This window comes from Anopheles cruzii, chromosome X (assembly GCF_943734635.1).
Source record: "Anopheles cruzii chromosome X, idAnoCruzAS_RS32_06, whole genome shotgun sequence".
NCBI classification, from domain to species: domain Eukaryota; kingdom Metazoa; phylum Arthropoda; class Insecta; order Diptera; family Culicidae; genus Anopheles; species Anopheles cruzii.
Window position 1 is genome coordinate 3,177,953 of NC_069143.1, and position 24,671 is coordinate 3,202,623.

The 24,671-nt window shown below is 41.1% G+C and overlaps 3 protein-coding genes across 4 annotated transcripts in view; 1 reads left to right on the forward strand and 2 right to left on the reverse strand.

Moving 5' to 3' along the window:
• Positions 1-537: 537 nt before the first annotated feature.
• LOC128270312 (high affinity copper uptake protein 1) lies at positions 538-2,299 on the reverse strand. Its single transcript, XM_053007716.1, has 3 exons — positions 2,210-2,299; positions 1,914-2,119; positions 538-791 (listed from the first exon to the last, which is right to left on the reverse strand). The coding sequence occupies exons 1-3, from the start codon at positions 2,267-2,269 to the stop codon at positions 590-592; spliced, it is 468 nt and encodes a 155-aa protein (XP_052863676.1). The 5' UTR covers positions 2,270-2,299; the 3' UTR covers positions 538-589.
• A 1,482-nt stretch (positions 2,300-3,781) lies between these two features.
• LOC128273599 (splicing regulator SDE2-like) lies at positions 3,782-5,396 on the forward strand. 2 transcript variants are annotated; one of them, XR_008269268.1, is made up of 3 exons: positions 3,782-3,954; positions 4,034-4,897; positions 5,272-5,396. XR_008269268.1 is itself a non-coding variant. In XM_053011605.1 (2 exons), the coding sequence occupies exons 1-2, from the start codon at positions 3,862-3,864 to the stop codon at positions 4,619-4,621; spliced, it is 681 nt and encodes a 226-aa protein (XP_052867565.1). In that variant the 5' UTR covers positions 3,782-3,861; the 3' UTR covers positions 4,622-4,984. The 2 variants fall into 2 exon arrangements, 1 of the variants encoding a protein (XP_052867565.1); XM_053011605.1 differs by lacking the exon at positions 5,272-5,396 and having other exon boundaries at positions 4,034-4,984.
• Positions 5,397-11,690: 6,294 nt separating this feature from the next.
• Positions 11,691-24,671, reverse strand: part of LOC128271987 (signal transducer and transcription activator-like) — a 17,697-nt gene continuing 4,716 nt past the window's right edge. The window contains exons 2-9 of the mRNA XM_053009694.1: positions 22,290-22,599; positions 21,225-22,195; positions 20,965-21,088; positions 20,753-20,876; positions 20,194-20,683; positions 19,925-20,059; positions 19,612-19,816; positions 11,691-14,300 (exon numbers count right to left, since the gene is read on the reverse strand). Coding sequence (XP_052865654.1) covers positions 14,222-14,300; positions 19,612-19,816; positions 19,925-20,059; positions 20,194-20,683; positions 20,753-20,876; positions 20,965-21,088; positions 21,225-22,195; positions 22,290-22,417 — 2,256 coding nt within the window. The 5' untranslated portion in view covers positions 22,418-22,599 and the 3' untranslated portion in view covers positions 11,691-14,221. The remainder of the gene's footprint in view (positions 14,301-19,611; positions 19,817-19,924; positions 20,060-20,193; positions 20,684-20,752; positions 20,877-20,964; positions 21,089-21,224; positions 22,196-22,289; positions 22,600-24,671) is intronic.

The window sequence follows — 24,671 nt, forward strand, 5'->3', positions numbered from 1 at the left end:
GGGTGTTGCTATGGCGCACGAAAGAATGTGACGAGCGTGTAGGTGACTGTGTAGGTGTCGCAAGTAAGATGATTAGCGTGCCCCTTTGAATGCCCCGAGACCGAGGGCGCGCGGCGCGGGCCACTTGAGTGTCCACCTCCACCGGCGAGCGATAAAACAGTTCCGGAGGAGCGCAGCCAGACCTGTAGGAAGGGGCTGGGCGTTGCCATGGCGGTGGCCCAATCAAGATGAAACGAGATACCGATTTGTACATTTCGCCAGTTTGCTGCGGGGTCCTGCGGTCCTCCGGCACGAAGCGGCAATAACTCAATTATCCGCCACCGGCAATAAGGGAACCGGGAGCTAGTTAGGCCTGGGTGGACCTGTTACACGCTGAGCAGTCCTGCCGCGCTGAGGCTGATGCCGCAACGGTGATAGGGTCTGGCTGGCAACTGGCCAGGCCTTCGGTTCCGCAAACAAGGACAATGAAACGACACGTGACACCGTTACAGGTGACAGGACGTAGTGTGCTCGTGGTTTTATTAAACTAGAGTGAAGAGAGTGAAGAGGTAACGTGACGTAGTCTCATCGGTAGTGCCGGTGCCGGCTCTCAGTTGCAGTGCTCGGTCGGGTCGACGGAGCTGTTGCGCACCCAGCCGAACATGTAGTACCCGCAGACGGCCCCCAGCACGACGGCCAAACACAGCCAGTAGTTGTACGTCATCACGATCAGCATCAGCAGGTAGGAGACGATCACCTGCACCAGGTGGAGCAGACTCTGCACGAGGTGCACCCGGCTGAGCAGGGCCTCCCTACGGGATTGAGGAACACAGTTGATAGAGCACTCGGTAGGTAACGCAATCGGCAAGCCCTATTTCCGCCCCCGAGAAACGGCACCGTTACAGAAAGCAACAGAGACTAACAGAGACTGGCTCTGTGGGCGCGAGTCAACCCATTCTCAGTCTGGTCTGGTCCAGTTCCAGGTCCAGGTTCTAATATCCGGTCCGTTTTTCCGGCCCGGCCCTCGTCGGCCACCGTCGTCGAAGCATCGAACCCGTTAGGGCTGCGGAGGGGAGAGAGGGGACGCGGACGCGGTGGCGAAATCTTCGCGTAACAAGGGCGCGTGCAGGCAGCTGGGCAGCCCCGCAGTGTGCCGTGTCCGTGTGGTGGAGGCAATTTATTATCGCCGTTTTTCCATACCCAGCCTTTGAATCCTTCGCCCGCACCCTTCCGCGAACGCGTGCCTCCGCCACTCGGCCAGCACCACTTTGCGGAAAGAACAAAGGCTCAAATCGGTAGCGGCCGGCCCGGGCCGGCGCGGTGTGACCGAGAGATGAAAGCGGTGAACGGGTGAACGCACACGACAAGGGCTGCGCCGTGTGCCGGGGTTGGGGCGGACACCGGGCGCCTTTCCCGTGTGCCGCGTGGCCGTGCTTCAAATCCGCCGTCCGCCGGGCGCCAGGCTCAGGGGATCGGAGGACGCCGGAACCGAAACGAGGATTCCGGAACCAGCCGAGACGCCGTCCTTTTTTAGTTTAGCATTTTTTTTTTTCATTTTATTTTACGACACGTGCTCCGGGAATCGATGTCCTTGCACCACCACCACCACCACCACCGGTGGTCTCCTGCGCGCTCGTTCCGATTACTCCTAAAATTACTCCTTCATTTCGCGGCTGTTAAGCGAAACGATCAAAGCCATCGGCTCGAGCGGTGCTGGCTCGGGTCTGGGCCTTTCCAATTTTCTTCTTGCGTGGTGACACGCAGGACACACCGGTTCCCGGTTCACCTCCCCGGGGGTTCGGGATGCGTCACACAGTACGAACCGGAACCAACCCCAGGCCGGAACAACGTCGATTCGAACGTTCGAACCCACACACATACGTGGCACGTGATCCTTCCCCCGTCCCGTCCCACCCTTCAACCCCCACACTCACCTGAAGGTGCGCTTGGTCAGCGGCGAAGCGGGCGCAACGCAGCCCGGCTTGCCGGCTCCGGAGACGTGCAGCAGTTCGCGCGCAAACTTGAGACCCTCGTACAGGAACGCCAACAGAAAGAAGCCAATGGTGGCGCCAACGAAGAAGCCCACCTCGGTGGTCACCCAGCTGGGGAACAGGATCACTTCGCAACTGCCACCGTGGAACTGTGCGCGCGCGCGAGAGAGAGGGAGAGACGAGAAGCCGTTTCATGCCGTCTCTGCAATAGGACTTATCGGCGCGCTACTACTACTTACCGCCATCTGCATCGGGCACGCCATCTCCATATCGTCAGGTCCTCCATGGACGTGGTCCATGGTGCTAGGCGCGCCCGGGGAACTTGTTAGACCGAAGACAGAGCAGGAGAGCCAGTGGATGGATGCTATTGATTGCAGGTACGGCCAAGGACGGCACGCGTGGACGGTGTCAGGTGACGGTTGTGTGTCTGGTGGCACCTCGAGTGCAACATGAGGCTTTATAAAGTTGGTCCATTCCCCCCACAGTCCGCAACCATCTTCTTGCCCCCCATAACTCGCGCGTTATCGGTCGTGGACGCGGTCCGGATTGAGCGCGCGTGTATAACCGTGGCCATCGATTGCCTCATGCACACCTTCAACACCTTCGGCGGTGACCCGCATCGGCGTCGAGCACTTTAGGAAGCGCAGCGGGCCATCCGATACGCCGATAAGACCAAAACCGAGCGAGTGTTCGCCTTTCTCACGCCCCGCCGGGGTTTCCAGTACCCTTATCTGCTGATCACTGCCGCCTCACCTCACCTGCTCAACAACACGGTCCACAACAACGCCCAAGTCCAAGATGACCGATCCAGAGTATCGGTTATCAGCCGCTGAACCGCCGATAGTGCGTCCGCTTCTTCGTCGGCGTCGGATACGGGCTGCGCTGCTGCGAAGCCACACCGATCCACACCGTGCGGAGTCTATCCAGTGACAATCGATTGTTCCTTAAGCGCCCGGCGAGTGGTCGATAAGGTCGCAAGTGCCGTTGGTGCCGGGCGCAAACCGCTCGCAGTTGGGCTGTGTGCTCCCCTCGGCCGTGTGCAACGCCAAACCTAGCTCACCTATGGGAGTAGGCATTACAGGAGCTACTCCATTCGCATTCACCTTGTTCTGTAAGGACGGTGCGGTCCCAGCGCTCTTCCATTCTCTCGTTTATCGCGAATCGCGCAGATTGTTTTCTTTTACAGCATGCGACACACATTTGCCAGCACAATTGACAGCACACCCTTTATAGCACGCTAAAGATTGTGTGCAATAAGCGTAACAGGAATGACCGAACGCGGCGCTGCTGCTTCCGAATTGCAGCAATCGAGGCGCAGTTTCCACATTGTTTTGACGTATTACCGGCTCGAGTTTTTTTTTCCACCGAGGCACCGACTAGGCGCCACACCGTTTTTAATTTATCAACCAAAACGTATAACTGCATGAAAATTGAGGCACTGGAGCAAACCATCCCTAACCCGGTGATCCTTGGATCCATACCCTTAAACGCCCTTGCAATAAACAGAGACATGCAGGCGTCACGCAACAACAAACCCGAGGCACGGCACGACGACAGCTTTCCTTAGTCTGAGCGTAAGCTGTTGGACCAAATAACGTTGAAATTGACTTGAGTTTTTCGATTTGACGTATGCATTCGCGCTTCAATTATTTTATATGGAGTTGACTTCAAATTACCTTTTGGTCGCAAATGGTTGTCTCTCATGAGCCGCCAAAGTACGGGGTTGCATACGACGCCGATATTGCATACAAGTGTACCGATTGACTGTCGGAACCCTTACCGTTTTCCGTATCGTTCCACCATTAGTTTGGTGTAGGGCAATTGAGAAAACGTCACTTTCAGTTTTCGCGCACCATCAGCACCAACAGCCTATTAGTGGAATACGGTCAAAATGTACACATTACGCTACGGTCGCGAATCGCTGCAAGTGCCTGTGGGCCCTAACGCGGTGGAAGAAGTTGCAGCTGCAATTACAGCATGGAAGGTAAACATCTAGCCATAACGCGGGGCAACAGCTTTGTGAGTCGCTAGCTTCAATGTTTCACCACATTGCACTTTTGCAGGGGTTTTCGCCGAAGGACTACTACATCACTCAGAATGGCCGTTCGATTGCCAGCTGGCAAACGGTGTCTTGCAGCGCACCGTTGTGCATCAACGGCAGGCTTCCTGGGGGCAAGGGTGGCTTCGGTTCGATGCTGCGCGCAATCGGAGCGCAAATCGAGAAAACCACCAATCGGGAGGCGTGCCGTGATCTGAGCGGGCGCCGTCTGCGCGACATCAATGAGGAGAAACGGCTGAAGGCGTATCTGGAGAAGCAGCAGGAAGCGTCGGAAGATAAGCGAGCTAAGGTTGAGAAGAAAATCGCCAAAATGCTCGCCAAATCGAAGCCCGAGTTCGACGACGAACAGTACGAAGCTGCGCGCAGTGAGCTGGTCGTCGCGGTGGATGAGGCGCTAGATAAAGGATTGCAGCAGTCGGTCACAGCACAGTCACTGGTGAACGAGGAAGGATCGAGCGGCACGTCCCGTTCACGGCCTGTGACAGCAAAAAGGAAACATCCGGCGAACGGAAGAGACATCGCAAAGCGAACGCGCACAGACGTATGGCTCGGGGCGGAACGTCTTTCCTCGTGTAGTGAGAGTGATGCTTAGTTCCGTGGTTCGAGTGGTTCCGAAACTCGGCTGCCGTACGAAGGCGGTGCTGCACATTCCGACGAACGATCAACCTACGGTAACTGATATCTTCGTCGCGAATGAATATAGTTCTAACAGTGACTTTAAGGATGGTACTTTTTTTTATTGACAAGTTCTTCGTTTCAGAATGAAACGTAGCGTGTCATGTAAAAAAATGTAATGTAAATTTATTGTAATCTATGTTTCGTCTGTACCTGTCTTAAATATGGACAGCGTGTTCCAAAAGATACAAAGGTACTTGTCCCACATTCTTTCTTATAGTATAATCATAAAATAAATTCATTAATACTAATGAACCAACAACCAACGTAATCATCAATATTTTTTATTGCATTGAATTGATTATTGTTCTAATGCTATTTAGAAAAGTGTGATATACGAACGATGAATGAACGATCATTTACACACCGTTCGGTGCTTGTGTAGTCGCTCTCACGTAAAAGTCTGGTGGACAAAGAATTTAATTTTGCACAGAATTTATTCATAAACAAATATAATTATTCTTAAACACTTCCATTTACACACACCGAACCATTTTTCATTGTAGAAAAATGTGTTTTCTACATGTGTTTTGCATCTATAATCTAGTTCAATTTCATTATTTGCAGCACAGTCCCTTCTGTGGAAGGTATCAGAGCGACGGCAGCGAAACCAGAACAACTGATTTACGTACATACATTGCGATATTCTGCCGTCTTCTCATGCTGCTGCTCCGTGTGTAGTTTGAGGAAAGTACCGCATACGAATATAGATAATATGTATGTAAATATGTTTTCCGCTTATAATTCCAAAACCATATTTCCAATGACAATCGATGTATCACTCTGATAGGTAGGTACTAGATGTGCTTTTACTGTTAATTTTTCCTTCGTCAGGCACTACACGATCTGCGTGTACCATTCTTGTGGAGGGGTTTAAAATGTTCGTTTTAACTGATTAAGTTCTGCACATTTACTGTTCGAAACTGCCTATAGAACTCTGTGCCCACTGCCGCTCATATTCACTTTATAGTTTGATCTCTGTGATCTCTCTAGTAACCTATCTTTGGATTCGGCTTTTGTGAGCATTTGTTGAAATCTTTTCACAAAATAATGAAAACCGGTTGCGCGTCCTGCCATTCTCCATGGCGTTATGCAGCACTGTGAATTCGCTCTTGTCTGGCATTTGAGAAAAAAAAATACGAACAAGAACAACGCTAACTCAGTGTGTTCTGTTTGCGTTTGGTTTGATACGGTGCACTTACTTTTTTATAAAATTGTATTAAGATTGAATGGTATGCCGTCTAGCCCCTTTAAACCCTGTAGAATCCTTAACATGTGTGTTGCTGAAAGCACATATATCTCCGTCCTAGGAGGTGCCAGTGAAATCTACGCTTTGCATTGTTCTGGTTTGGCTAATAGGTATACTGTTTGTGCATTTTTTGTATAGTCATTTTTAATCCCACGTTTAGCTAATTGTTCTTGTATATATCAATCCGAAACATTGATACCTGTTTCCTGCAATATTTAATCATGTTCTTCGATTTCTATAAATATTCGTTTTTATATATGGTATTTTTAAGAAATAGTTTCTTTCAAATAGCATAATATGTTTTTTTTCTCTCGTTTTCATAACAGCCTGGCCGTGTTTCATATATTGAAGCTGATTATTAGAAACATAAATTGACAAGAAACACGTAGTTTCTAAGACCTATTTGCACAGTAAGAAAAAACACTGCGGATTATATTCTACTTTTACATCATACACCATGTGCTTATTTTCGTTGAAAAGTTCATGAAACCGACTTGTCCTCCTATTCAAACGATAGCCGCAAACCCGGAAACTCCGGCATCTGAAAGATAGGCTTTAATACGCTGGCGACTGTTGAACGCTTTTCAATCACAAGAAAAAAACTGGTCTTACCTTTAATTGCACTAATTTTACTTTGTGGTATGCCTCAACCCATTTGGGATGGTTGAAATTCGCCTAAATTCGGTTTAGCAAAGCGTTATTTATTGCAGCTTCTAGAGTTTGCAAGTTTCATGACAAATAAAACAATCAGAAGTGGTGCGACTAAAGTCTAAAACATAATAATCAACATTGCAAGACACAGTACCGGACGCATGTAATAAAAGATGCCGTAACTGCTTTGCTTACATGATTTTAAATAGTTTGATGGTTTTGATTTTAAACAAGGTTCTGGAAAATCGTATAAACCACCGATTAATGGAGTAATCCCATGTATAACAGCAACTAGTTGCGTGTAACAGAAAAAATTAAACACGAAAGTCTCGGTGTTTTATGTTCCATTCGTAAAATAACACTAAACATTAAAATCACCTCGAATTCAATCGGAAAGGTTTTTGGAGACATATGGCACAGTGAAGCGTCTCTTTAATTTGCATACGCGATACGCTTCGATAACGAAACTGCTACAACGATAAAACATATCCAAGTAGCGCTCGATTCAACAGTTATATCTCACAACTGTGCCTTTCCGAACATTTAAACAGTTAATTTTGTTTAGTTTAGTTAGAGATATTACAACATTATGTGCTCGGAAACATCTACATAGGTCAACTGAATTGACATAACTTAGCTTCGACAAAACAAATTACCGCGATAGTACATAGAGGACGACCGACTACAGAAACACAATCGACACCCGCGACTACGCGTTGAGCTGTTTTTGCACATCTATAATATTTAAATTTCAGTTGCTCCCACGGTTGTAATAAACTGGAAACGGTAAGACACATACGGATAATTTTCTTTTCGTTTTTCATTTAATGAAAACCCTGTTTTATCTAAGCTTTTTATTATCGACCCTATTCTTTTTTCTGAACTTCCTAGTCCCTACATTCAAACATTTCCGTTTCACTTCACGTGCTGTGTATGACTGCTGATTTAGTCCCACAACTTGTTTTTTTTATCTTAGAAGAACGGACTGGGCCGTATTTATGCCACAACTTGTCGTAACAATAACATTCTTCATTCTGCCCTGGGGGAAAGGAAAAGACCTTTTCTTAGATAGAGAACGACAAAACAAAAATTGAACTTGATCTTGTCGTTTCTAGCTTTCATCAACAGTTACCCTTTTAGGAAACGTTGCTATGTTTTATCTAGCGTTTTAATGTTTGTAAATATGTTAAAGGGAATTCGTGTTATCGATTTAAAATTAGTCATTAGGTTCATTTCAATATGCTTTCATTTTCTAGATTGATACGAATGCATACAATATTGAAAAAATCCAGTAATTGAGTTCATGGTCCATCGCTTGTCGCTTCAACTTCGTAGACGTATATAAATAACTTAATATATTAGTGCTGAAGTACTAGGCATTCCGTACACTTGGTGGCCATTGTTTGATGATTTCTTGCTAGGCCGATCGGGTCTCGTTGCGACCAAAAATATATCGTAACTTATTTTTTGTTTGTCTCTCTCTCTCCTTAATTTCTCTTTCACTCTATCTTTGTCTCGCTTTTGTATGGTAGTTTTAAAATCACAACACATATTCCATTTGCTATCGTCATCGTATATCGTTTTGTTTCGTTGTTCAACATTCATGACATTTCAACTAAGAAGGCTTTCCACTTACTTGCAGCAGGCAGGACTCATTTAAAGGCGTCTTTCATGTACGGGGGAAGAAGAGGGATGTTAGAATACACTTTTAATACACCTAGTGCTTATTCGCGAAGTTAGTGATAGGCGAAAATGTACTACAATCGCATACGACACTGGCGATGCGCCTGCGTTCCTCAAGCCGCGTTGTGCTTTCAGTAAAGTTTAAAGTTCAGGCTCGTAAAACAAAGTTCATTTCAACATTATTAACTACACGAAAGACAAATAACGTTTTATTATACAAAATTTAGTTCACAACATTATGAAGGTTGTCTAAATGAAATTGTGGCAATGTGGGTATTATTGACACAAAATAATTTGTTTCACCCTGTTGCAAAACAAAGTTTATTATCTGCAAAACATACCATTACACTCAGGCAGCATTGCCTAACGCATTGCCTAACGTAACGTAGTACCTTCTACAACCTTCAGCGTTTAGTCTTGGCCGTTTTTGAATAAATTGAGCTAATTTTGTTAAATTACACGGGGTCTTTTCAGTTACTCAAAATTTCACTGATTCGCAAATGTTCTCAATGGTTGGCAGACCTAGACTTTCTGGTGGATAGTCTATCTCCTTAATATCGCCATTCTACAGGTACTGCATGACTACTTGTACTTTGTGGATTAGTACATTATTCTATTGTAGAATGAAATACTGAAATTAATAAGTCGTTTTCTATCAGGAATGATTATTTCTTCCATCATGTTTTTGCAGGCTTTCGGGACAACATGATTGAAAAAGATTATTCACTTGCCAGTTCCATGACGGAAATGCATCCTGAGAGGAAAATAACTTGGTAATTTGCTTCGTAGTAGTGATTAGGCCAGCTCATCAAAGAAATGCTGACCTCTTGACTGTAATCGAATCTTACCATCAATTCATCCGTTCAGAGCACTTTTTTCCCAGAAATGAATTAAGATGCTGTTAAAAACATATGATGATGGTAAAATATCAATCCTTCTCCAAATTCTCATATACCAACTGTCAACTTTCTTTTTCTGAAATCAAACAGTTGTGAAAGTTACGTGGAGTTAAGTACGTGTGTCTCTGAGCGTGTTCAGGATTTTTGAGAATGGATTTGAATGACCAACGAGTAAATTTGTTTAAAACAAGATTTCAAGGGGTCGCAAACCTTGCAAATGTTGGGAAAGTGTCTCCGTAGCGATACTTTAATAAAAACACAAAAAGCCGTAAAAATAATTAAAAAAATAGTTGAAATGAACCGTTCGTGTGAATTAAAACGCAAGGATTTGTGAGCGAACAACTTGTGGATCTTGCACGACGATAACGCACCGTGGCATATTGTCATCATTACCCGCCAGTTTTTGGCTTAAAACAACACGAATGCCATCCAACAACCACCGAATTCAAATAATTTGGCAGGTAGCCTATGACTTCTTCCTGTTTGATCCAATCAAAAAGCCAGAGGAATGCGCTTCAGGAGTCGAGATAAAATAATGGATAAATCAACTCCAATGGAGATACCAAGCATCGAGTTTAACAAATGGTTTTGAGGATCATCGCATCACGTGTTGGCATACGTGCGTTCCAGTCCTTGGGGACTACTTTGCAGGAGACAATATCGATTTTGACCAATAAACAGATATCGCATAAATAAATGAATTTCGGGCACTTTTTTATAAGGTACACTCGAACTTTTGTCCATTTAACGTTCATCGTCGTTTAGTTTTAGTTGTTTCGAGGTCGTCTTACACGCTGAAGAACTTAATAAATTGGCCAATATCTTATGAATTCTTCTCCACGCGTTTCTTACCCATAAATCTGCATTTTGTAACTCATAAATAACTAAATCTAATCCAGAGCTTGTAATATCAAGAAAAAATTGAATGCGAAAAATTAAAAGAAACCTTGAATAAACTTTGTTTTGCAGCGCTCGAATTCACAAATGGTCAAATTTACTATGGTTATGATTAATGGCTGTGGTGTGATTAATTTAATCACAATTAAATCAATCTCATAATCTTCTAAAGGCGGTGGAAAAGTGAATACCCACATTTGTTGCTTAAATTTAATCAAATATTCCAATGATAAATTTTGTTTGGCGTGTCGCTAAAGTCTGTTGTTTACTAGCACCGCCTAATCTTGGCTACATAAAGTTAGACATAAAGTAAAGACCCCGCACAGTTTGTTAAAGTTGCATTAAGAACGTAAACTACAAAACGCAACCCCACTCGTTGTGTTGTACATGCGTTATTCTGCGCAACTTCAGTTTTTTGTATAGAATTGATACTGACAGCTTATTATATTATATTATATTATATTATGCCATTATACCATCACCAAGGCGAAGACTATTCTTCACGTGCGTAATGGGATTATAACGAACTAAGGTGTCACGATAAAGTATTGCCTGGACGATAGTCAAGATAGTCAAGATGCGGCGGTACTTATAAACAACTGACTTTACGACCCACTATACGCCTGAAATTTTCTTTTTGGGCCACATTGCAACTTGATAATTAGTAAGAAAACAAGAACAAGAGTTCGAAGGAGTAGTTGTCTATCAATTAAAAAGTTCACGTAGAAAGGTTCATCATCAGCATCATTTATATATTAGATTTACTATTTTTATCGTCGCAAATGGGGTACGCAAAGTGAGTTTAAATTTAGCCAAATCGATAAAATAAATTATCAACTGGCCTACGCAACTAAGCTATTAATGTTAAAAACACAATGGGGCACATAAATAACATTAGCTCGTACATCAACAGCCTCGTCAATCAACGGATGGGATCCGTTAGGCCTTTTGTTAAGCATTATTTAAACTATTTCATCCTATCATACCTCTCACTCATCGCATTTCATTGCACTTGTATATCAGTATACCATCTAACTTTATGATATTGCAGGGTCAGTTATTCTCGTGCCTGGTCCGTACGTGTCAATGGTAGCAGTTAGTGAAAGGGTTTGTATATAAAAAAGAAGATCACAAAAACGAACTGCATTCTTCATGACCATATCGGACGTAACTTAAGCAATGGATTACTTCGTAATGAAACCAAAATATGAAGCTTCGCAGTCTGGCAAGAAACGAGAAAAAAACAATTTCATTCAAAAATACATTCAGTCATGCCAATATTTTAAGTATGGGGTATTTTTCTAAACCACGAAATCTCTAATCAAAATATAAAAAATGGTATGTAATATTATTGAAAACGTAACCTCATGGCATTTGTCATCATTATTGTCTCCATCACGTGTTGGTCACCATCACTTTAGAAAACCAATTGAGCTTCCACAGATCATACCGTGTGGACCACTGAAAAACGCAAAACGGCTCAAGACATATTTAACCATACTTTCGAGGCCATTATTATTACATTCGAAGCTTAACATCCGAATTAGTAAACAGATGAAAATTAGAAAACAATTTGTGTATTTTATTTCATTGTCATATTTCCATGCTCAAAATCGTACAAAAAAGCCAAGAAATGTTTCCAATTATACCACTTTCAATTATATTAAACTAAAGTCTTGTGTTTTGCTTCGATTAGAGGTTTGACGTGAAAACAAAACCTTAAAAAAACTAAAATCTTTTCAATGATACATTGGCTAGCGAAACAAAGTTTATTTCAAAAGAAAAAAAAATCTATTAAATGCAAAGAAATGTCTTTGAGTCAATAAAAGATCAGCCAAAACATAGATTAGGACGTGTAAAGATTATTCCTGGCCTTTTAGGGATCATTGATACACACGAATAATGTTAGCCATGCATATACCACGCACACAAAATTTCTCTGGTGCTGAACAAAGTTCCTTTTCCACAATGCATGCCGCTTAGCTTAGATATTGCAGAACGGCGGGATTTTGTCATGTCATACGGCCCTCAATTATTATTGTTGACCAAGCTGTTAAAACAGTTACAGTTCATTGAGCAAATTCTAATAAATTACGTCACATTTTTTCAGCTACTCGATTACCTATACCAATGAACATCATATTCTCAATAGTTCGCTGCCCTGTGCATTGTGGAAGATAGTCTAAAACCTTAAATCTCCATCCTAGAGGAACAGCATGACTACTTGTGCTTTATGAATTGGTGCATTATTCTGTTGTAGAATGAAATCTTGACCAACAAGTCTGTCATCATGTTTTCGTAGGCTTTCAAGTCAACTCCCCACAACTGTGGTTGAGTCTTACCGACAATGCACTAGTCCAGAGCACCTTCGCCCAAAATGAAGGTAGTATTTAAAATATGCTGATGGTATAATATTATTCTTTTTTTTTAAATTGGCTTACTTAGGTGCTTGAACTTTTTGACAGATTATATTGTGTAGGTCGGATGTCTGGCACAGAAGGCACAACTATACCTTCTGATTGATGTTTTTGTTGAATAGTTTTGGAAGATAGAAAACAATTTCGAATTTATATGTTTACTATACTTTTATCAGTATGCTTTGGTGTTGATTTTTTATGCCCATCAGCTTTAACACGATAAACACAACCTTCATTACTAAAACTCTTGGTTATTTTATCGATTTTTGCCTCTCTTTCGTCAAATATTTTTGGCCAAATATGCCAATACGCCATATTTATATTTATTTGACTATTTGACGATCTTCATCCGTTAGCTTACATTTTTCCGAGTTTCTATCATTTTACAAGCGGGGGAATAAAATTCGCCGTGCATTTCTCACCCTTGGTTCTGCTTTTAATTACCAAACCGCATAAACATCACGTTATTATGACTCATAAATAACTAAATCTACTTTTACTGCTATTATATCTAGCCAAATGAAGGAATAAGAATTAAAAAATTAAAAATTTCATGCCTCAAATAAACTTTCTTTCGCATCGCTCAAATTCACCTACGGTTGCAAATGGTTGTACCGCTATACGACATTGAAGCAACATGTCATTTAATCGTCATAATTTTGCTCTAAGATTCTTAAACTAACATTAAACATCTTAAAAAAGCTATTCAAAAAGAAAATATACGTATTTCCACATATTATTCATATGTTCAGATGATAAACTTTGTTTCGCTAGCCCCTGCGTGATGAAAGAATCTAAAGATTTCAAACATAGACATTTCTTTTACTACATTTTGAAAAAGCTTATACAAATTTAAAAGATACTTGAACAAAACTGTTTTTTTTTTTTTGAAAATGTATGTACAATATTGTGCCCTTAAGCATTTTAATGGAATTCAGATTCTAAATGTAGGACGCGTTACCCATACAGTTATACCGATTGCCAATTTGAGTTTTCTTTTAAACCCTTCAGAAGTAAGCACAGTCGAGCAAGGACATATCAATACATTTTTTACTGGACAAACTTATGAAAAAGTACTGAACGATACTAACAATATGCAGTCATTCAAACTATGTTGGTGAAGTCTACTAGAGTCTCTTATCGTGTCGTCGATTGTCGTTTTAGTCAATTTTATGTTAATAAAATGACATTGAAGTGATTCTAGATGCATATCTTAAATAGCTAGGAGCATCATCTGCATGATCATAACCATAACCTTCGCTCCGTTCCTGTGCACAGACTGCTGTGTAGAAATACGCAAAAAAAAACAATATTTTAATTCGATGTTTTGCGTTAAAAGTTGCGGGAAAGACGATACTTCCAGGCAATTTAGTTTCAAATTCCATTGAGGTGTACCTTCACTTCATTTTTAATTTCACTACACACATTTTTCTTAGTATTGACGTATAGTGCGTTCGGTTCAATGTTTTGTTTACTAAAATTCTGATCAAAGCAACAAAACGATTATTGTTAAATAGCAGCTTTTGGTACGGCTAGGAAGACTGTTCATTTTATCCTTACCATTCTGAGATCGTCGGTCAGGGAGTCCTGTGATTCCTGTACTTCAAAAAAGGCTTAAATAATAACGATTTGAATTTGTCTGGTATCCGTATAGAAAAACAAAACGTATGCCCAATGTAGAAAAAAAATATTTTACAGCACACCGGCTGTGATGCGTTCGGCTAATGAAACTGTGTAGAAAATATACCGATGTTTTCTAACTCGAAATCGGGTACCTGACTGAAGTTCACGTTACCATAGCTGCACGCATCAGGGATCGGTTACAAAAGCAATGTCCGAACGTTGTTGAGGTTTAACGGAAAAGAGCCCAGGGCAGGAATGGTAACATAGAAGGAGAAAAAAATAAATCAAGACACATATTCACAACAAATAACATAACATACCCGATTATCGTACTACTAAATATACTAAAAAGAGAAGCCTATTCGTAGCGTTTTCTTTAAAATTGTATGTAAAAGTTGAAGGGAATTATATGATAACGTTATTAAAGACAAAAATAACGACCGAAAACTAACAGTAAGAACACTAACACCAACGATTGAAGTTAGGCACGAAGGCAGGTTAAAGTAAGACAATATCAAATATCAAATATTTATAAACATCCAAAATGAAATAATATTGGAAATAATATAATAGCATATGGAATGAAGAATATTTTTGATTATAATGATCATAAAGTGGATCATCAAATATCTACGGCGTCGTTGATAAAAAAAACGCTGCGAACTTTTTGTCTACATACTTTGCATACATAAGCAAAAAAAAGCTAGGAAATAGATAATTGAGCAAATAACTAAATATATGTGTCAGAAACAGTAAATGAGTGAAAAATGTATGTTTAATTCGAGAGAAAGTAAAAAAAAATGAAAGCATGTACGTATATACGTAAATGAATAATTTTGCCACTGAGAATGAAGCGCAGAAAAGTTACTTTTAGCGACTCTATAAACCAAAAATAAACGATTATTTACTTTGATATTCATGTCTTCGCGAATATCACTATAATTAAGTTTCACTACCCTAATTTTCTAACTAGAGTAATTTTTGTGTAAAGTACTCGTACACATTTAAATAATAGAGCACATGCTAAAAGGACAGCGCTGGAGCGCATGGAGAGCACATGCACATGCTTCGTTACTATAAACTTTAAGGTAAAAGTTAAAATAACGGAGAATGGTGTTTTATCGGACATTTGCTACTGTTGAATTTACGATTCAAATATTTGTCATTTATATTGGTTTTACATTTCTTTATAATTTCTGTCATAAATCTAATGCTCTCTCCAGTTTTCAACACATGGTTGTTTAAGCTCGAAATTCATCTTTTCAAGGGTACTTTTCAACGCTAAATCTAATTGATCGTGTTGTAAGCTTTTTATATATTTTGTTTCGTTGCATTACGCGTTGTAGTAATGATACATTTACACGAAACCTGTTCAGACGAATCGACCGTGTAAAATTCTACCAACAATAAACTTCAATAACACGAGTTACAAATTTGTGTACATTAAAATTGAGTGATAGTGAAGAAGGAAGGCTCTTGAAAGCTTGTAAATACAAACATAGACGTCACATGTCACGGATGTTACATTGATAATTTTTTCTATCATATAGTGTCCTATTTTTCAGGTTTGCTCTGAGTGATACACATTTGCTGTCGTGTTACATGAAAAAATGACCCACACAAATTCAACACGATGCAACCGCAAGCATTCACGATGTTAATACATTAAAGAGAATCTGGATTTGAGTTTGTGTTGCATTAAATTCTTGTATTAGTATTATTATATATGAGTGCTAAATATATTGATTTACTGCCGAATTTGTCATGGCCTATCAAGTGCATGTGTACTCAAATTAAGCAATTCAAAGTATACGATAAAGTGAAGCAGATGAATGTACTTGTTAGAGTTGACAGTTCCAGAATATACAAGTTTTGAAACTCTTCTAGCTTTTTGGCTGGGTTCTCTAGAGCAATCCGAAAAAAGTGCAAAAGCTTTATGGTTGAATGTTTCAATTGGCGTATACTGCTTCGAAATCCGGCATTTTACAAAAATATCTTAGTATGTAAAAGGATATTGGTGATTGGTGATTGGTTCCAACGGTTAATGATTAGCTTAAAGTGCTTGATGTGGTAAAAGGATCAAAGTAAAGCAGACAGCTTAAGCTAGGATCTACAATCGCCCGCTATGAAATATTCCCCAGCTTGCTTAACCAGCATTTGAGTCGTGTGTGATAAAATGCCAATAATATTTGCAGAAACTGCATAAATTTCTTTCGAAAACTTTTATATAAAAGATTTATATTAAATGGCAGATAACACGGTCTACCAAAAAGTCTGCCTTATCCTTCGCCACTCACACCCACGAACTGCTTAGTCCGTTTCAACCCCTGCAGTAGTCCTCCTCTCATACGATCCAACGTGGTTGGAACAATGACAAGGGAATTCGAAAAGTTGCATTTATTTTTCATATCGGTGAAGTTAACTAATCTATGTATCATTAAAAAACAAGGTCGTTGCGCACATATCACTCAGCCCTACAGACGATTACTGAGTTACTCCAAGGATATCAGAACATTTTATGTTTCGTGTGACGAGCAGTCCAAAGGACGGAGACTGTAGTACTAAGGGTACTGTTTGCCCTCAATCGGTGATACCCTACCATCATCACACACGTCCTCCCCAATTATCCCAGCAGGAATTATTGTTATTACTATTACTATAATTATTATTATTATTATCGGACCAACCAAAATCATCTTCCAAGTTCAGCACTGGCAGGCTAGAGCATATCGAACTAACAGTACGAACCACCGCGGTACTGTCAGTCATGACGTCGTCGCCAGCGTCAAATTTAGATTCTTGCGGTCGGCCCGAATTCGTTCCGACGGTGAATGAAAATGCTGTCGACATAGATAGTAATGGTAAGGATTGCTGTTGGTGGGCTTCCTCGCAGCAAGTATCCATCACAGAACCCGTGGTTTGCTCATGCAGTTGTAGCTGATGCTGTGAATAGTTGGTCGGCAGCTGTTGTTCAGCATCGTATCCTGCCGGATGAATCGGTAGGGGAGCGTGCTCTGGGGAATAGGTGGTACTCCTGATAGATGACAATGCACTTGCCGATGATACTGGGCGCAGCGGGCTGTAACTGTCATATGATAGCGCACAAGGTAAAGACCCGGATGTTCCGTCGTGCTGTCCTGCCACACCATCCGCCTTGACGTGTAGATCAGAGGTCGCAGCGTAACGGTGCTGGTAACCCAAGGTACGAATTTCCATTTGCTGGCTATGTACGTTTGTTAAGCTGCATAAGTTGCAGTTTACGTTGTGTAAGTTGCATTGTTGCGGAAACAGTTGCATTGTTTGATTCGTAAAAATCACGCCAAATGGGTTTTGGGAAAGAATAAACAAAAAAAATTAAAAGATAAAAAAAATCACTAACCACGCAGAAACATCTACTCCAGAGAGATGCTCCTGCCAGCAAAAAGCATTACTGTCACTGAGCCATAGTTTTTGCGAAATAAAAAGGCTCCCGCTAAACCAGTTAGAGAAAAATGTTGAATTTTGCATTATGCAAAAAACCAATGTAGCATGACAAACAGAAACAAGCAGGCGAAAACATGTTGTACATTGCACATATGGAATGAGTTGCATAAACAAGGCACTGCGCAGACAAAATCACACGTTGGCTATACCTGCTATATGCGTATCGAAACACTAACAAGAGGTAGGCATCTGCAAGCGATGTCAAACAGTACTCCTCATGTTAGGTTTTGCTTCTGGCTAATAAACCCCTTAGAGCGTGAAATATGTAAGTTACACTAACATGTACACACACACAGGTAGGTATCAACATTAGTACAAACAGCTTTTCCTGTAAATATGATCCTTAGTGTTTATCGACAACTGTGGTCAATTCCTGACAGCTCAACAATAGCACAACAATGAAAAGGTGATATTCATCTATCTCCTTAAACAGTTTGACGATGCGGTATTTTATTGAGCAGATGGAATATGGCATCCGAAATACAGTGTATTGTTAGTCGCCCATTCAGCTCCACAACGACAGTTACACCAAAGTAATGCAAAACTTTTAGAACAGTTCGTCTTGTGTTGGATTTCCGACATTGGAATAATGAAAATAGAAAATTTAATCTCATAAAAAAGAAAATAAAAAAACAATGATACGGTTCTATAGGCCAATTATCTTACACCAAGTTCAGATTCGATGAATTGCACATATTCGACCACTAACATACTTCTATTTTCTTTCTGATAAGGGGAGCAAATACTCGAACTACAGCCGAACAAACAAAAATAGAACTGTGTGGGACTCCGCTCGAATAGTTTGATGGATAAGTACCAAACCTCTCACCTTGATACCGTATCCCACCTCTTCCGGGAACACTCTCAAGTTTGCTCCGTATGTAATTTGCTTACATATTAGTTAAACATAGTTAGTTTTCGTTGGCTATTATGAATTTAGTTAGTTAGCATGTTGATAATTGATTATGGCGCTTAGATGGTGGTGTCTAATTACTGGGTCGTCTTACTGATCCATTAAACAAAAAATGAAACAACGCAACGATTTGCATTGGAGGTAAATACTGTTAGATTGTTTGGAATAACGCAAAATTGGCACAGTTTGCGTATGTTTTGTTATGCATTGTAACAAATATAATGTCGGAAAATGTAACAAACTTGTCAACAAATAATTATGAATGAAAATACCTTACTTTTCACATGTTTTTCATGTTTCCGCCAGTAAAGTATTGTTCATTTGCATATAATATTCAGCCGAGATATGAACTAGCACTATACATTGTGCATTGAGTTGTATCTGTATCTGTCAATGGCGTCATTTTATAGTGATGGGTTGTACCTGTTTTAACATATTTCGCCAAAGGAGTCAGGATTGCTTTACCAACATAAAATTTACCACAATTTGTTAGTATCGCAAGCAATTGTTTTAGTACAAATTTAATGACTATAGATGCATTATAGTACTATTTTGATAGCTGCAAGTGAATTAATAAACAAATGCTTATGTTAGTGAGTGCACTACATTATACAAAATTTTTAAAATATACCGATAGATATACATTACATACAATCGAATAACAATTTACTCGATAGTTTGTTATGTGTATCAGTTAAGATTCGAATGACGGACATGATTTCACATACTTTAACATAGCATCAAACTAAAATGTTTGTTAGTTAGGAGGAATATGTTAGTGTGAACAGTATAAGCAAAGCAAGACACACGGAACAAAAATATAACTAATTATTCATAAGAGTAGCTAAAACGTAAAGCACAAGCCGCTCGTAGATGCTAACTATGTTTGAACTATAAGCAAATCAAACTGATCTACAAAGCGAGCAGCTTGATGCAATCGACGATAGAAAACGATACTATGATGCGGCAATGATATACCAAAAAGTAACAGTCATGATGAACAAAAGCAGGCGTTTAATAGAAATAAAGCCAAATTATTGTGGTAGCGTAGTGATATAGCGTAAAAGATAAAATTCTTCAACATTTACTTACCCTGTGGAAGGAGTGTCACGTGATGCATCTGGAGATTGAATGTTGTAACTCGGAGTATTAGGGTAGCTGTTCATTTGGTTACTGGTTGGCCCCGGCATCAGCACTGCGCGCACTTCTGACGCAATATAATTTTTGTTGCGCGGGGGACCAACAGGTGTTGTGTAGCGATCGAACGCTTCGTGCTTCGGCTTATTGGGAAACAAGTTGTTGCGTATAACAGTTTGGGTTCACTCCACCGCTGTCAACTCAACCTAGGCCCGGTCGTGCTTAAAACATTTTTTAACCGTTGATCGCAGCGACAAACAACACAAGTAGTATAAATCGTCAAAATCGCGAATGCGATCTGAGAGCGAACGAGTGGAGAAATCTTTAGCGGTGAACGGCTGAATATGAAGAATCTGTGGTTGCCCGTCGTTGCCCTCATTCACCCACGCGATAGTAATACCACCTAAAAAAACAATGTATAATGTGAGTGACAGTATGTAAAGAACACACGAAATTTAGCGTAATGTGTAAAGTAAAACTAAGGGCAATTTATCAAAATGTTTAAGCTCAAAAGCATCTATTTTAATTAAAGCTTACCGAGCTCACTATCCGAAAAGCGTAGCAAGAAGGTGCCACGGGAGCACTTCAGAAGGTAATCTTCAGCCTTCGATTTATGGATAAACCCGATGATGCTGCCATCCATCCACGGTCCGCGAAGATGCTCGCGAGTTACCTTCATGGCGGCGTAGAACCATTCCCAGAAGGTGAATGAACGATCTGGGATCGGTTCTTTGCAGAACTGCGACCACATTATAGTTAAATCGTTCGGAACCGGAAACGGTAGACTGGTTTTGAATGCTTTCTCGCACAGAAAGTGCATGTTTTCCGAAGTCAGCGAGCGACCAGTTGAAGCACGGAACTTCATGTTTAACGCATCTGCCAGCTTGTTCCAACACACCTTATCTGGCACTTGGAAAGGGATGCGATTGACGTCGGCGAACGCATTGTCCCATGTGATGGTGGCCCACGATTGAGGTTCCTGGTTACCGTGTACGATAACGACGACCGGTAGCGAAATAGTCCAAACCTATTCAACACATTGGGAGAAATTAGAACGTCGGCGAAATAGGCATGAAATGACTGTGAACATTATTACCGAAAATACTACGTCTCCGTGACCAATAGCAAAGCTTGATTGGAACAGAAGGGCAAACTTTTCATCCATTACGCACTCCGTTCCTTTTTTCTCTGCCCGTTTTATCTTCTTTAGCTGCATATTGCTAAAATTGTGATATGTGCGAATAGTGAATTACGATCATTTTTACCAATCAACTACTAGACTTTTCGTCATATTTTTAACGCACGCACCGAAAACTAACGGACAGTTGCTTGGTCGTCTCGTTATATTCGAGATTTCCAATATTGTTCATTATTTCGCCACACGACTGTTCTGAAGCTTTGTTTAATTGTTGTGTTTGCTGGGCCTGCGCTTCTATAAGAAATATTGATCAATCAACATTAATCAGCTGCAACATTGAAGCAATTACCAAATGAAACGGATACGTTTCGTTCGGCGATTCATTGCTTCATTTGATTTGAAACAATTTTGAGCATTTTTGTTCACTTACCAGAAATAATAGAAACCTTCACCTGCGGGTTCACCATTTTGATGTTGAGTGTGTTGCCGACGAGTAAGCGGACAGTAGCGGCGAATCGAGTGTTAGTTTTCATCACCTGTGGCGGCTGCTTCTCAATAATGAATGTACTTGTTACAAGTGTTTTTAGCAAACTGGTAGCGTCTTCTATCTCCTGGGATAGTACATCCGGTACATCTTCTTGCTCTACGTGCAGCTTAGATTTGTTCTTGATAGCGAGACGAATTTGACCTTGAGTATTCCAAATAATGTCAGCCAGACTTTCGCACCAAGCCTGAATAGTGTCCAGGTTGTTTGCACTGATGGTAGACGCGCCGTTTCCAGCGAAACCCTGGTTGATTTTCCATTGGGCAAGATACTTGTTCAACACTTTGTTCAGCATCTCATTGGTGATCAAGATCGTTTTCCTGAAGTTTTCAACCAAAGCAATTCGCCTGCCAGAACACAATTGCAGTCGATCGCTGACCATCTTCTGATGTTGAGTGATTTGACTGTGTCGATGCGCTCGCATCTCCGGATTCTCTACCGCGTCTATTTGTGCACGATTCTTCTGCAACTCGTGCACCTCCAGTAATAAGTGCTCGTACTCTTTCGTCAGATTACGATTGTCATTCTCGTTGGACCTCACCATGATTTGTAGCTGCTGTAACGTGGTGAAAACCTCGTTTACCTCGGAGTCTTGTACCGAAGCGCACTCCTCCGGATATGCGACACATTGACGTTCGCGTTGTAGACAGGTTATTAGGTGATGGTATAACTGGGAGGGATTGTGTGAAAACAACTGTCGAAAGTTACGTGCTGACTCGTTCAGTCGTATTTTAATCGTGATGTTGTTCTCCGGCAGAGAAACTGCTTTTCGTTCGAGTTCATTTATCAACTGGTTGACGAAGTTCGCAGCATCCTGCTCGCACGCACCTTCCTGGTCAGCAAACACGGGAGCATTTCTAGGTATATGACAAAGAGCGCAGAAAGGCGAACAAAAGACATATACAAGAGTGTACACATTGTACTCAAATCAATAAGATATTAAATACGTACAGCAGGCGTTCCTCGATCCATTCCGCCAGATAGTGGCGTACTTCGATGGGGAAATTGGCCCCATAGATGAAACGGATCTGCTCTATAATATGGCTTGGAAGTTGATTTACCCGGGCCCAAAGCGACATGGTTATCCCACCTTTTGACGGAACGTTGTTAACTAAAAATTCGTTGCGGCGAACCAGTTGTTGAACTATTAGTTATTGGCTGACTATTTTGTAATCTGACCGAAACGTAATGTAATCGATGACGTTCTCTAGTGTACATACAATGGAACACAAACCGCACTCAGTGGGAACACGAAATCTTGCTGAAAGCATAAAGAAAACGGAAAAGAAAGTATTAGCCGCAACAAGTCAAAATGATACGTTCCCAAAAATTTATCAAAATAATCGTTACCACTGGGCGACTAATGATTGATGCCGAAAGGTCTTCAGATACATAAACGAAAAAGAGATAGCATCTCACTGAACCCGTTCTCAGTTTACCAATGAAGCTCAATATTACATAGGGAATAAGCAAGCTGCAGACAACCAACGAGAGTAAAAACAACAACACAATCCAGAGCCCTACCATCAACAGCAGGGAGCATTTGTGGCGTACTAATAGGTACACGAAAGTTTGACGTCGTCCCGATCTAGGGTCAAATCAAAATCTACAGTCTGAAGAAACTATTTCACTTAAACGTCGTGTCAAGACTAACATTCGTTACCAACACGAATTGTACGCACTGTTTAAGCGTAAAAAATTCCCCTGGCTCGAGTGGGCCGGTCATGTTATGAGAATGGCGAACGACGAAGTAGCCCATAAAGTCTTCTTAGGTCGTCCAGAAGCCGCAACGTAACGTGAAGTGGGAGAGGACGTGGTGGTCCCTTTAAAGATGGCAGTAGTGCATCGATTGCATTGCGAGAACGGCAGGCATAACGAATTGATAGATTAAGGTGTTCAACTCGGGTGGCACCCACCAGTTTCTGTTGCAGGTCAGGACCTCTCGGCGGTTGTACAGGGTGGCAACGTGAAAGTGATACACTCATTCGAGAGCTCATCGTTTTAATTTTTACAGCTGTAGGTCCGATCTTTGTTTACTATTTGAAGATGTACTATGTTTACAGTCTATTCATATGTGATAAAGTCTGTGCTTGTGTTTCGTTCACCAGAAAATTGTAATAGATTCTTAAAGAGAACAAATCAAAATCTTGCATCTTCAAAACATCACAAACATTCAGATATGGAGGAAGCTGTCACAACTGAACTTGACCAGATTATTCGTGTACAGGACCATCAAACGGTTCAAGGAACCTGGTACTGTTGTCCCCACAAAGAAACCGGGGAAAAAACGGGCTGTACGGACTTCAGGGGTAATCAAAGCGGCGAAGGAGCGTATTCGACGAAATCCAGCCCGCTCGAGAAGAAAAATTGCACGTGAGATGAAAATGATTCACACCTCCATGCAAAACATAATCAAGAAGGATCTTGGATATAGCCCTTTTAAGAAACAGAGGATTCATGGATTTTTTCTCAAAAATATTGCCGACAGGGTTGCCAGATCTCGGATGCTCCTGAAGACGCACGCTGCTCACAAGATAATTTTTTCGGACGAACATTTTTTACTTTAGAGGCAACTTTAAACAAGCAAAATGATCGTGTCTATGGCGGAAGTCTTCGTGATGTACCAGCCGAAAAAAAAGGGGTCGAGAGGTACCAAAATGCATCAGCTGTGATGGTTTAGGGAGCAATATTAGCAAAAGGGAAACTACCACTGTTATTCATCGATTGGGGCGTGAAAATCAGCAAGGAGTACTAGTTGGAAAACGTTATCAGAAGCCATTTGCTTCCTTTTGCCAAGGAACTTCATGGAGATGAAGATTTTTGCTTTCAGCAGGACTCAGCACCTGCGCATAAAGCATTGGTTGTTCAGAAATGGTGTAAACAAAATTTGCCATGTTTTATCAGTTCCTCTGAATGGCCCCCATCGTCTCCAGATTTGAACCCACTTGACTTCAGTCTAGGAAAGTTAGACAACGTAAAGCATATGAGTTTGGACACTTTAAAAATCGTTTAGTCAAAATTTGGGATGAAATGCCGAACGAAGTCGTGCGTGCGGCGTGTGATGTTTTCGAAAAGCGACTTCGGGCCGTAATCAAACATAAAGGCGCAAGATTTGAATTGAACTAAGTACATTGTAACTTTACTACTTTAACATGTTATTAAAACTGCAAGAAGAGAGAAAGAAATTTTTTTGTGACTTTTATGACATAATTTAAGTGTATCACTTTCACGTTGCCACCCTGTAATTGCCAGGTAAAGTCAAAAGCAATACACAAAACATACTACTTTTCATCACACAATATAAATCCTCGGATTGTCATTGATTGAATAATG

Excerpts from the sequence above, each read along its gene's own strand:
- LOC128270312 (XM_053007716.1), bottom strand. The coding sequence starts at position 2,269 with ATGGACCACGTCCATGGAGGACCTGACGATATGGAGATGGCGTGCCCG. Across the intron at positions 2,120-2,209 it reads CGTGCCCGATGCAGATGGCG|TTCCACGGTGGCAGTTGCGA; the intron begins GTAAGTAGTAGT and ends GCGCGCGCACAG. Across the intron at positions 792-1,913 it reads CTGACCAAGCGCACCTTCAG|GGAGGCCCTGCTCAGCCGGG; the intron begins GTGAGTGTGGGG and ends TCAATCCCGTAG.
- LOC128273599 (XM_053011605.1), top strand. The coding sequence starts at position 3,862 with ATGTACACATTACGCTACGGTCGCGAATCGCTGCAAGTGCCTGTGGGC. Across the intron at positions 3,955-4,033 it reads CTGCAATTACAGCATGGAAG|GGGTTTTCGCCGAAGGACTA; the intron begins GTAAACATCTAG and ends GCACTTTTGCAG.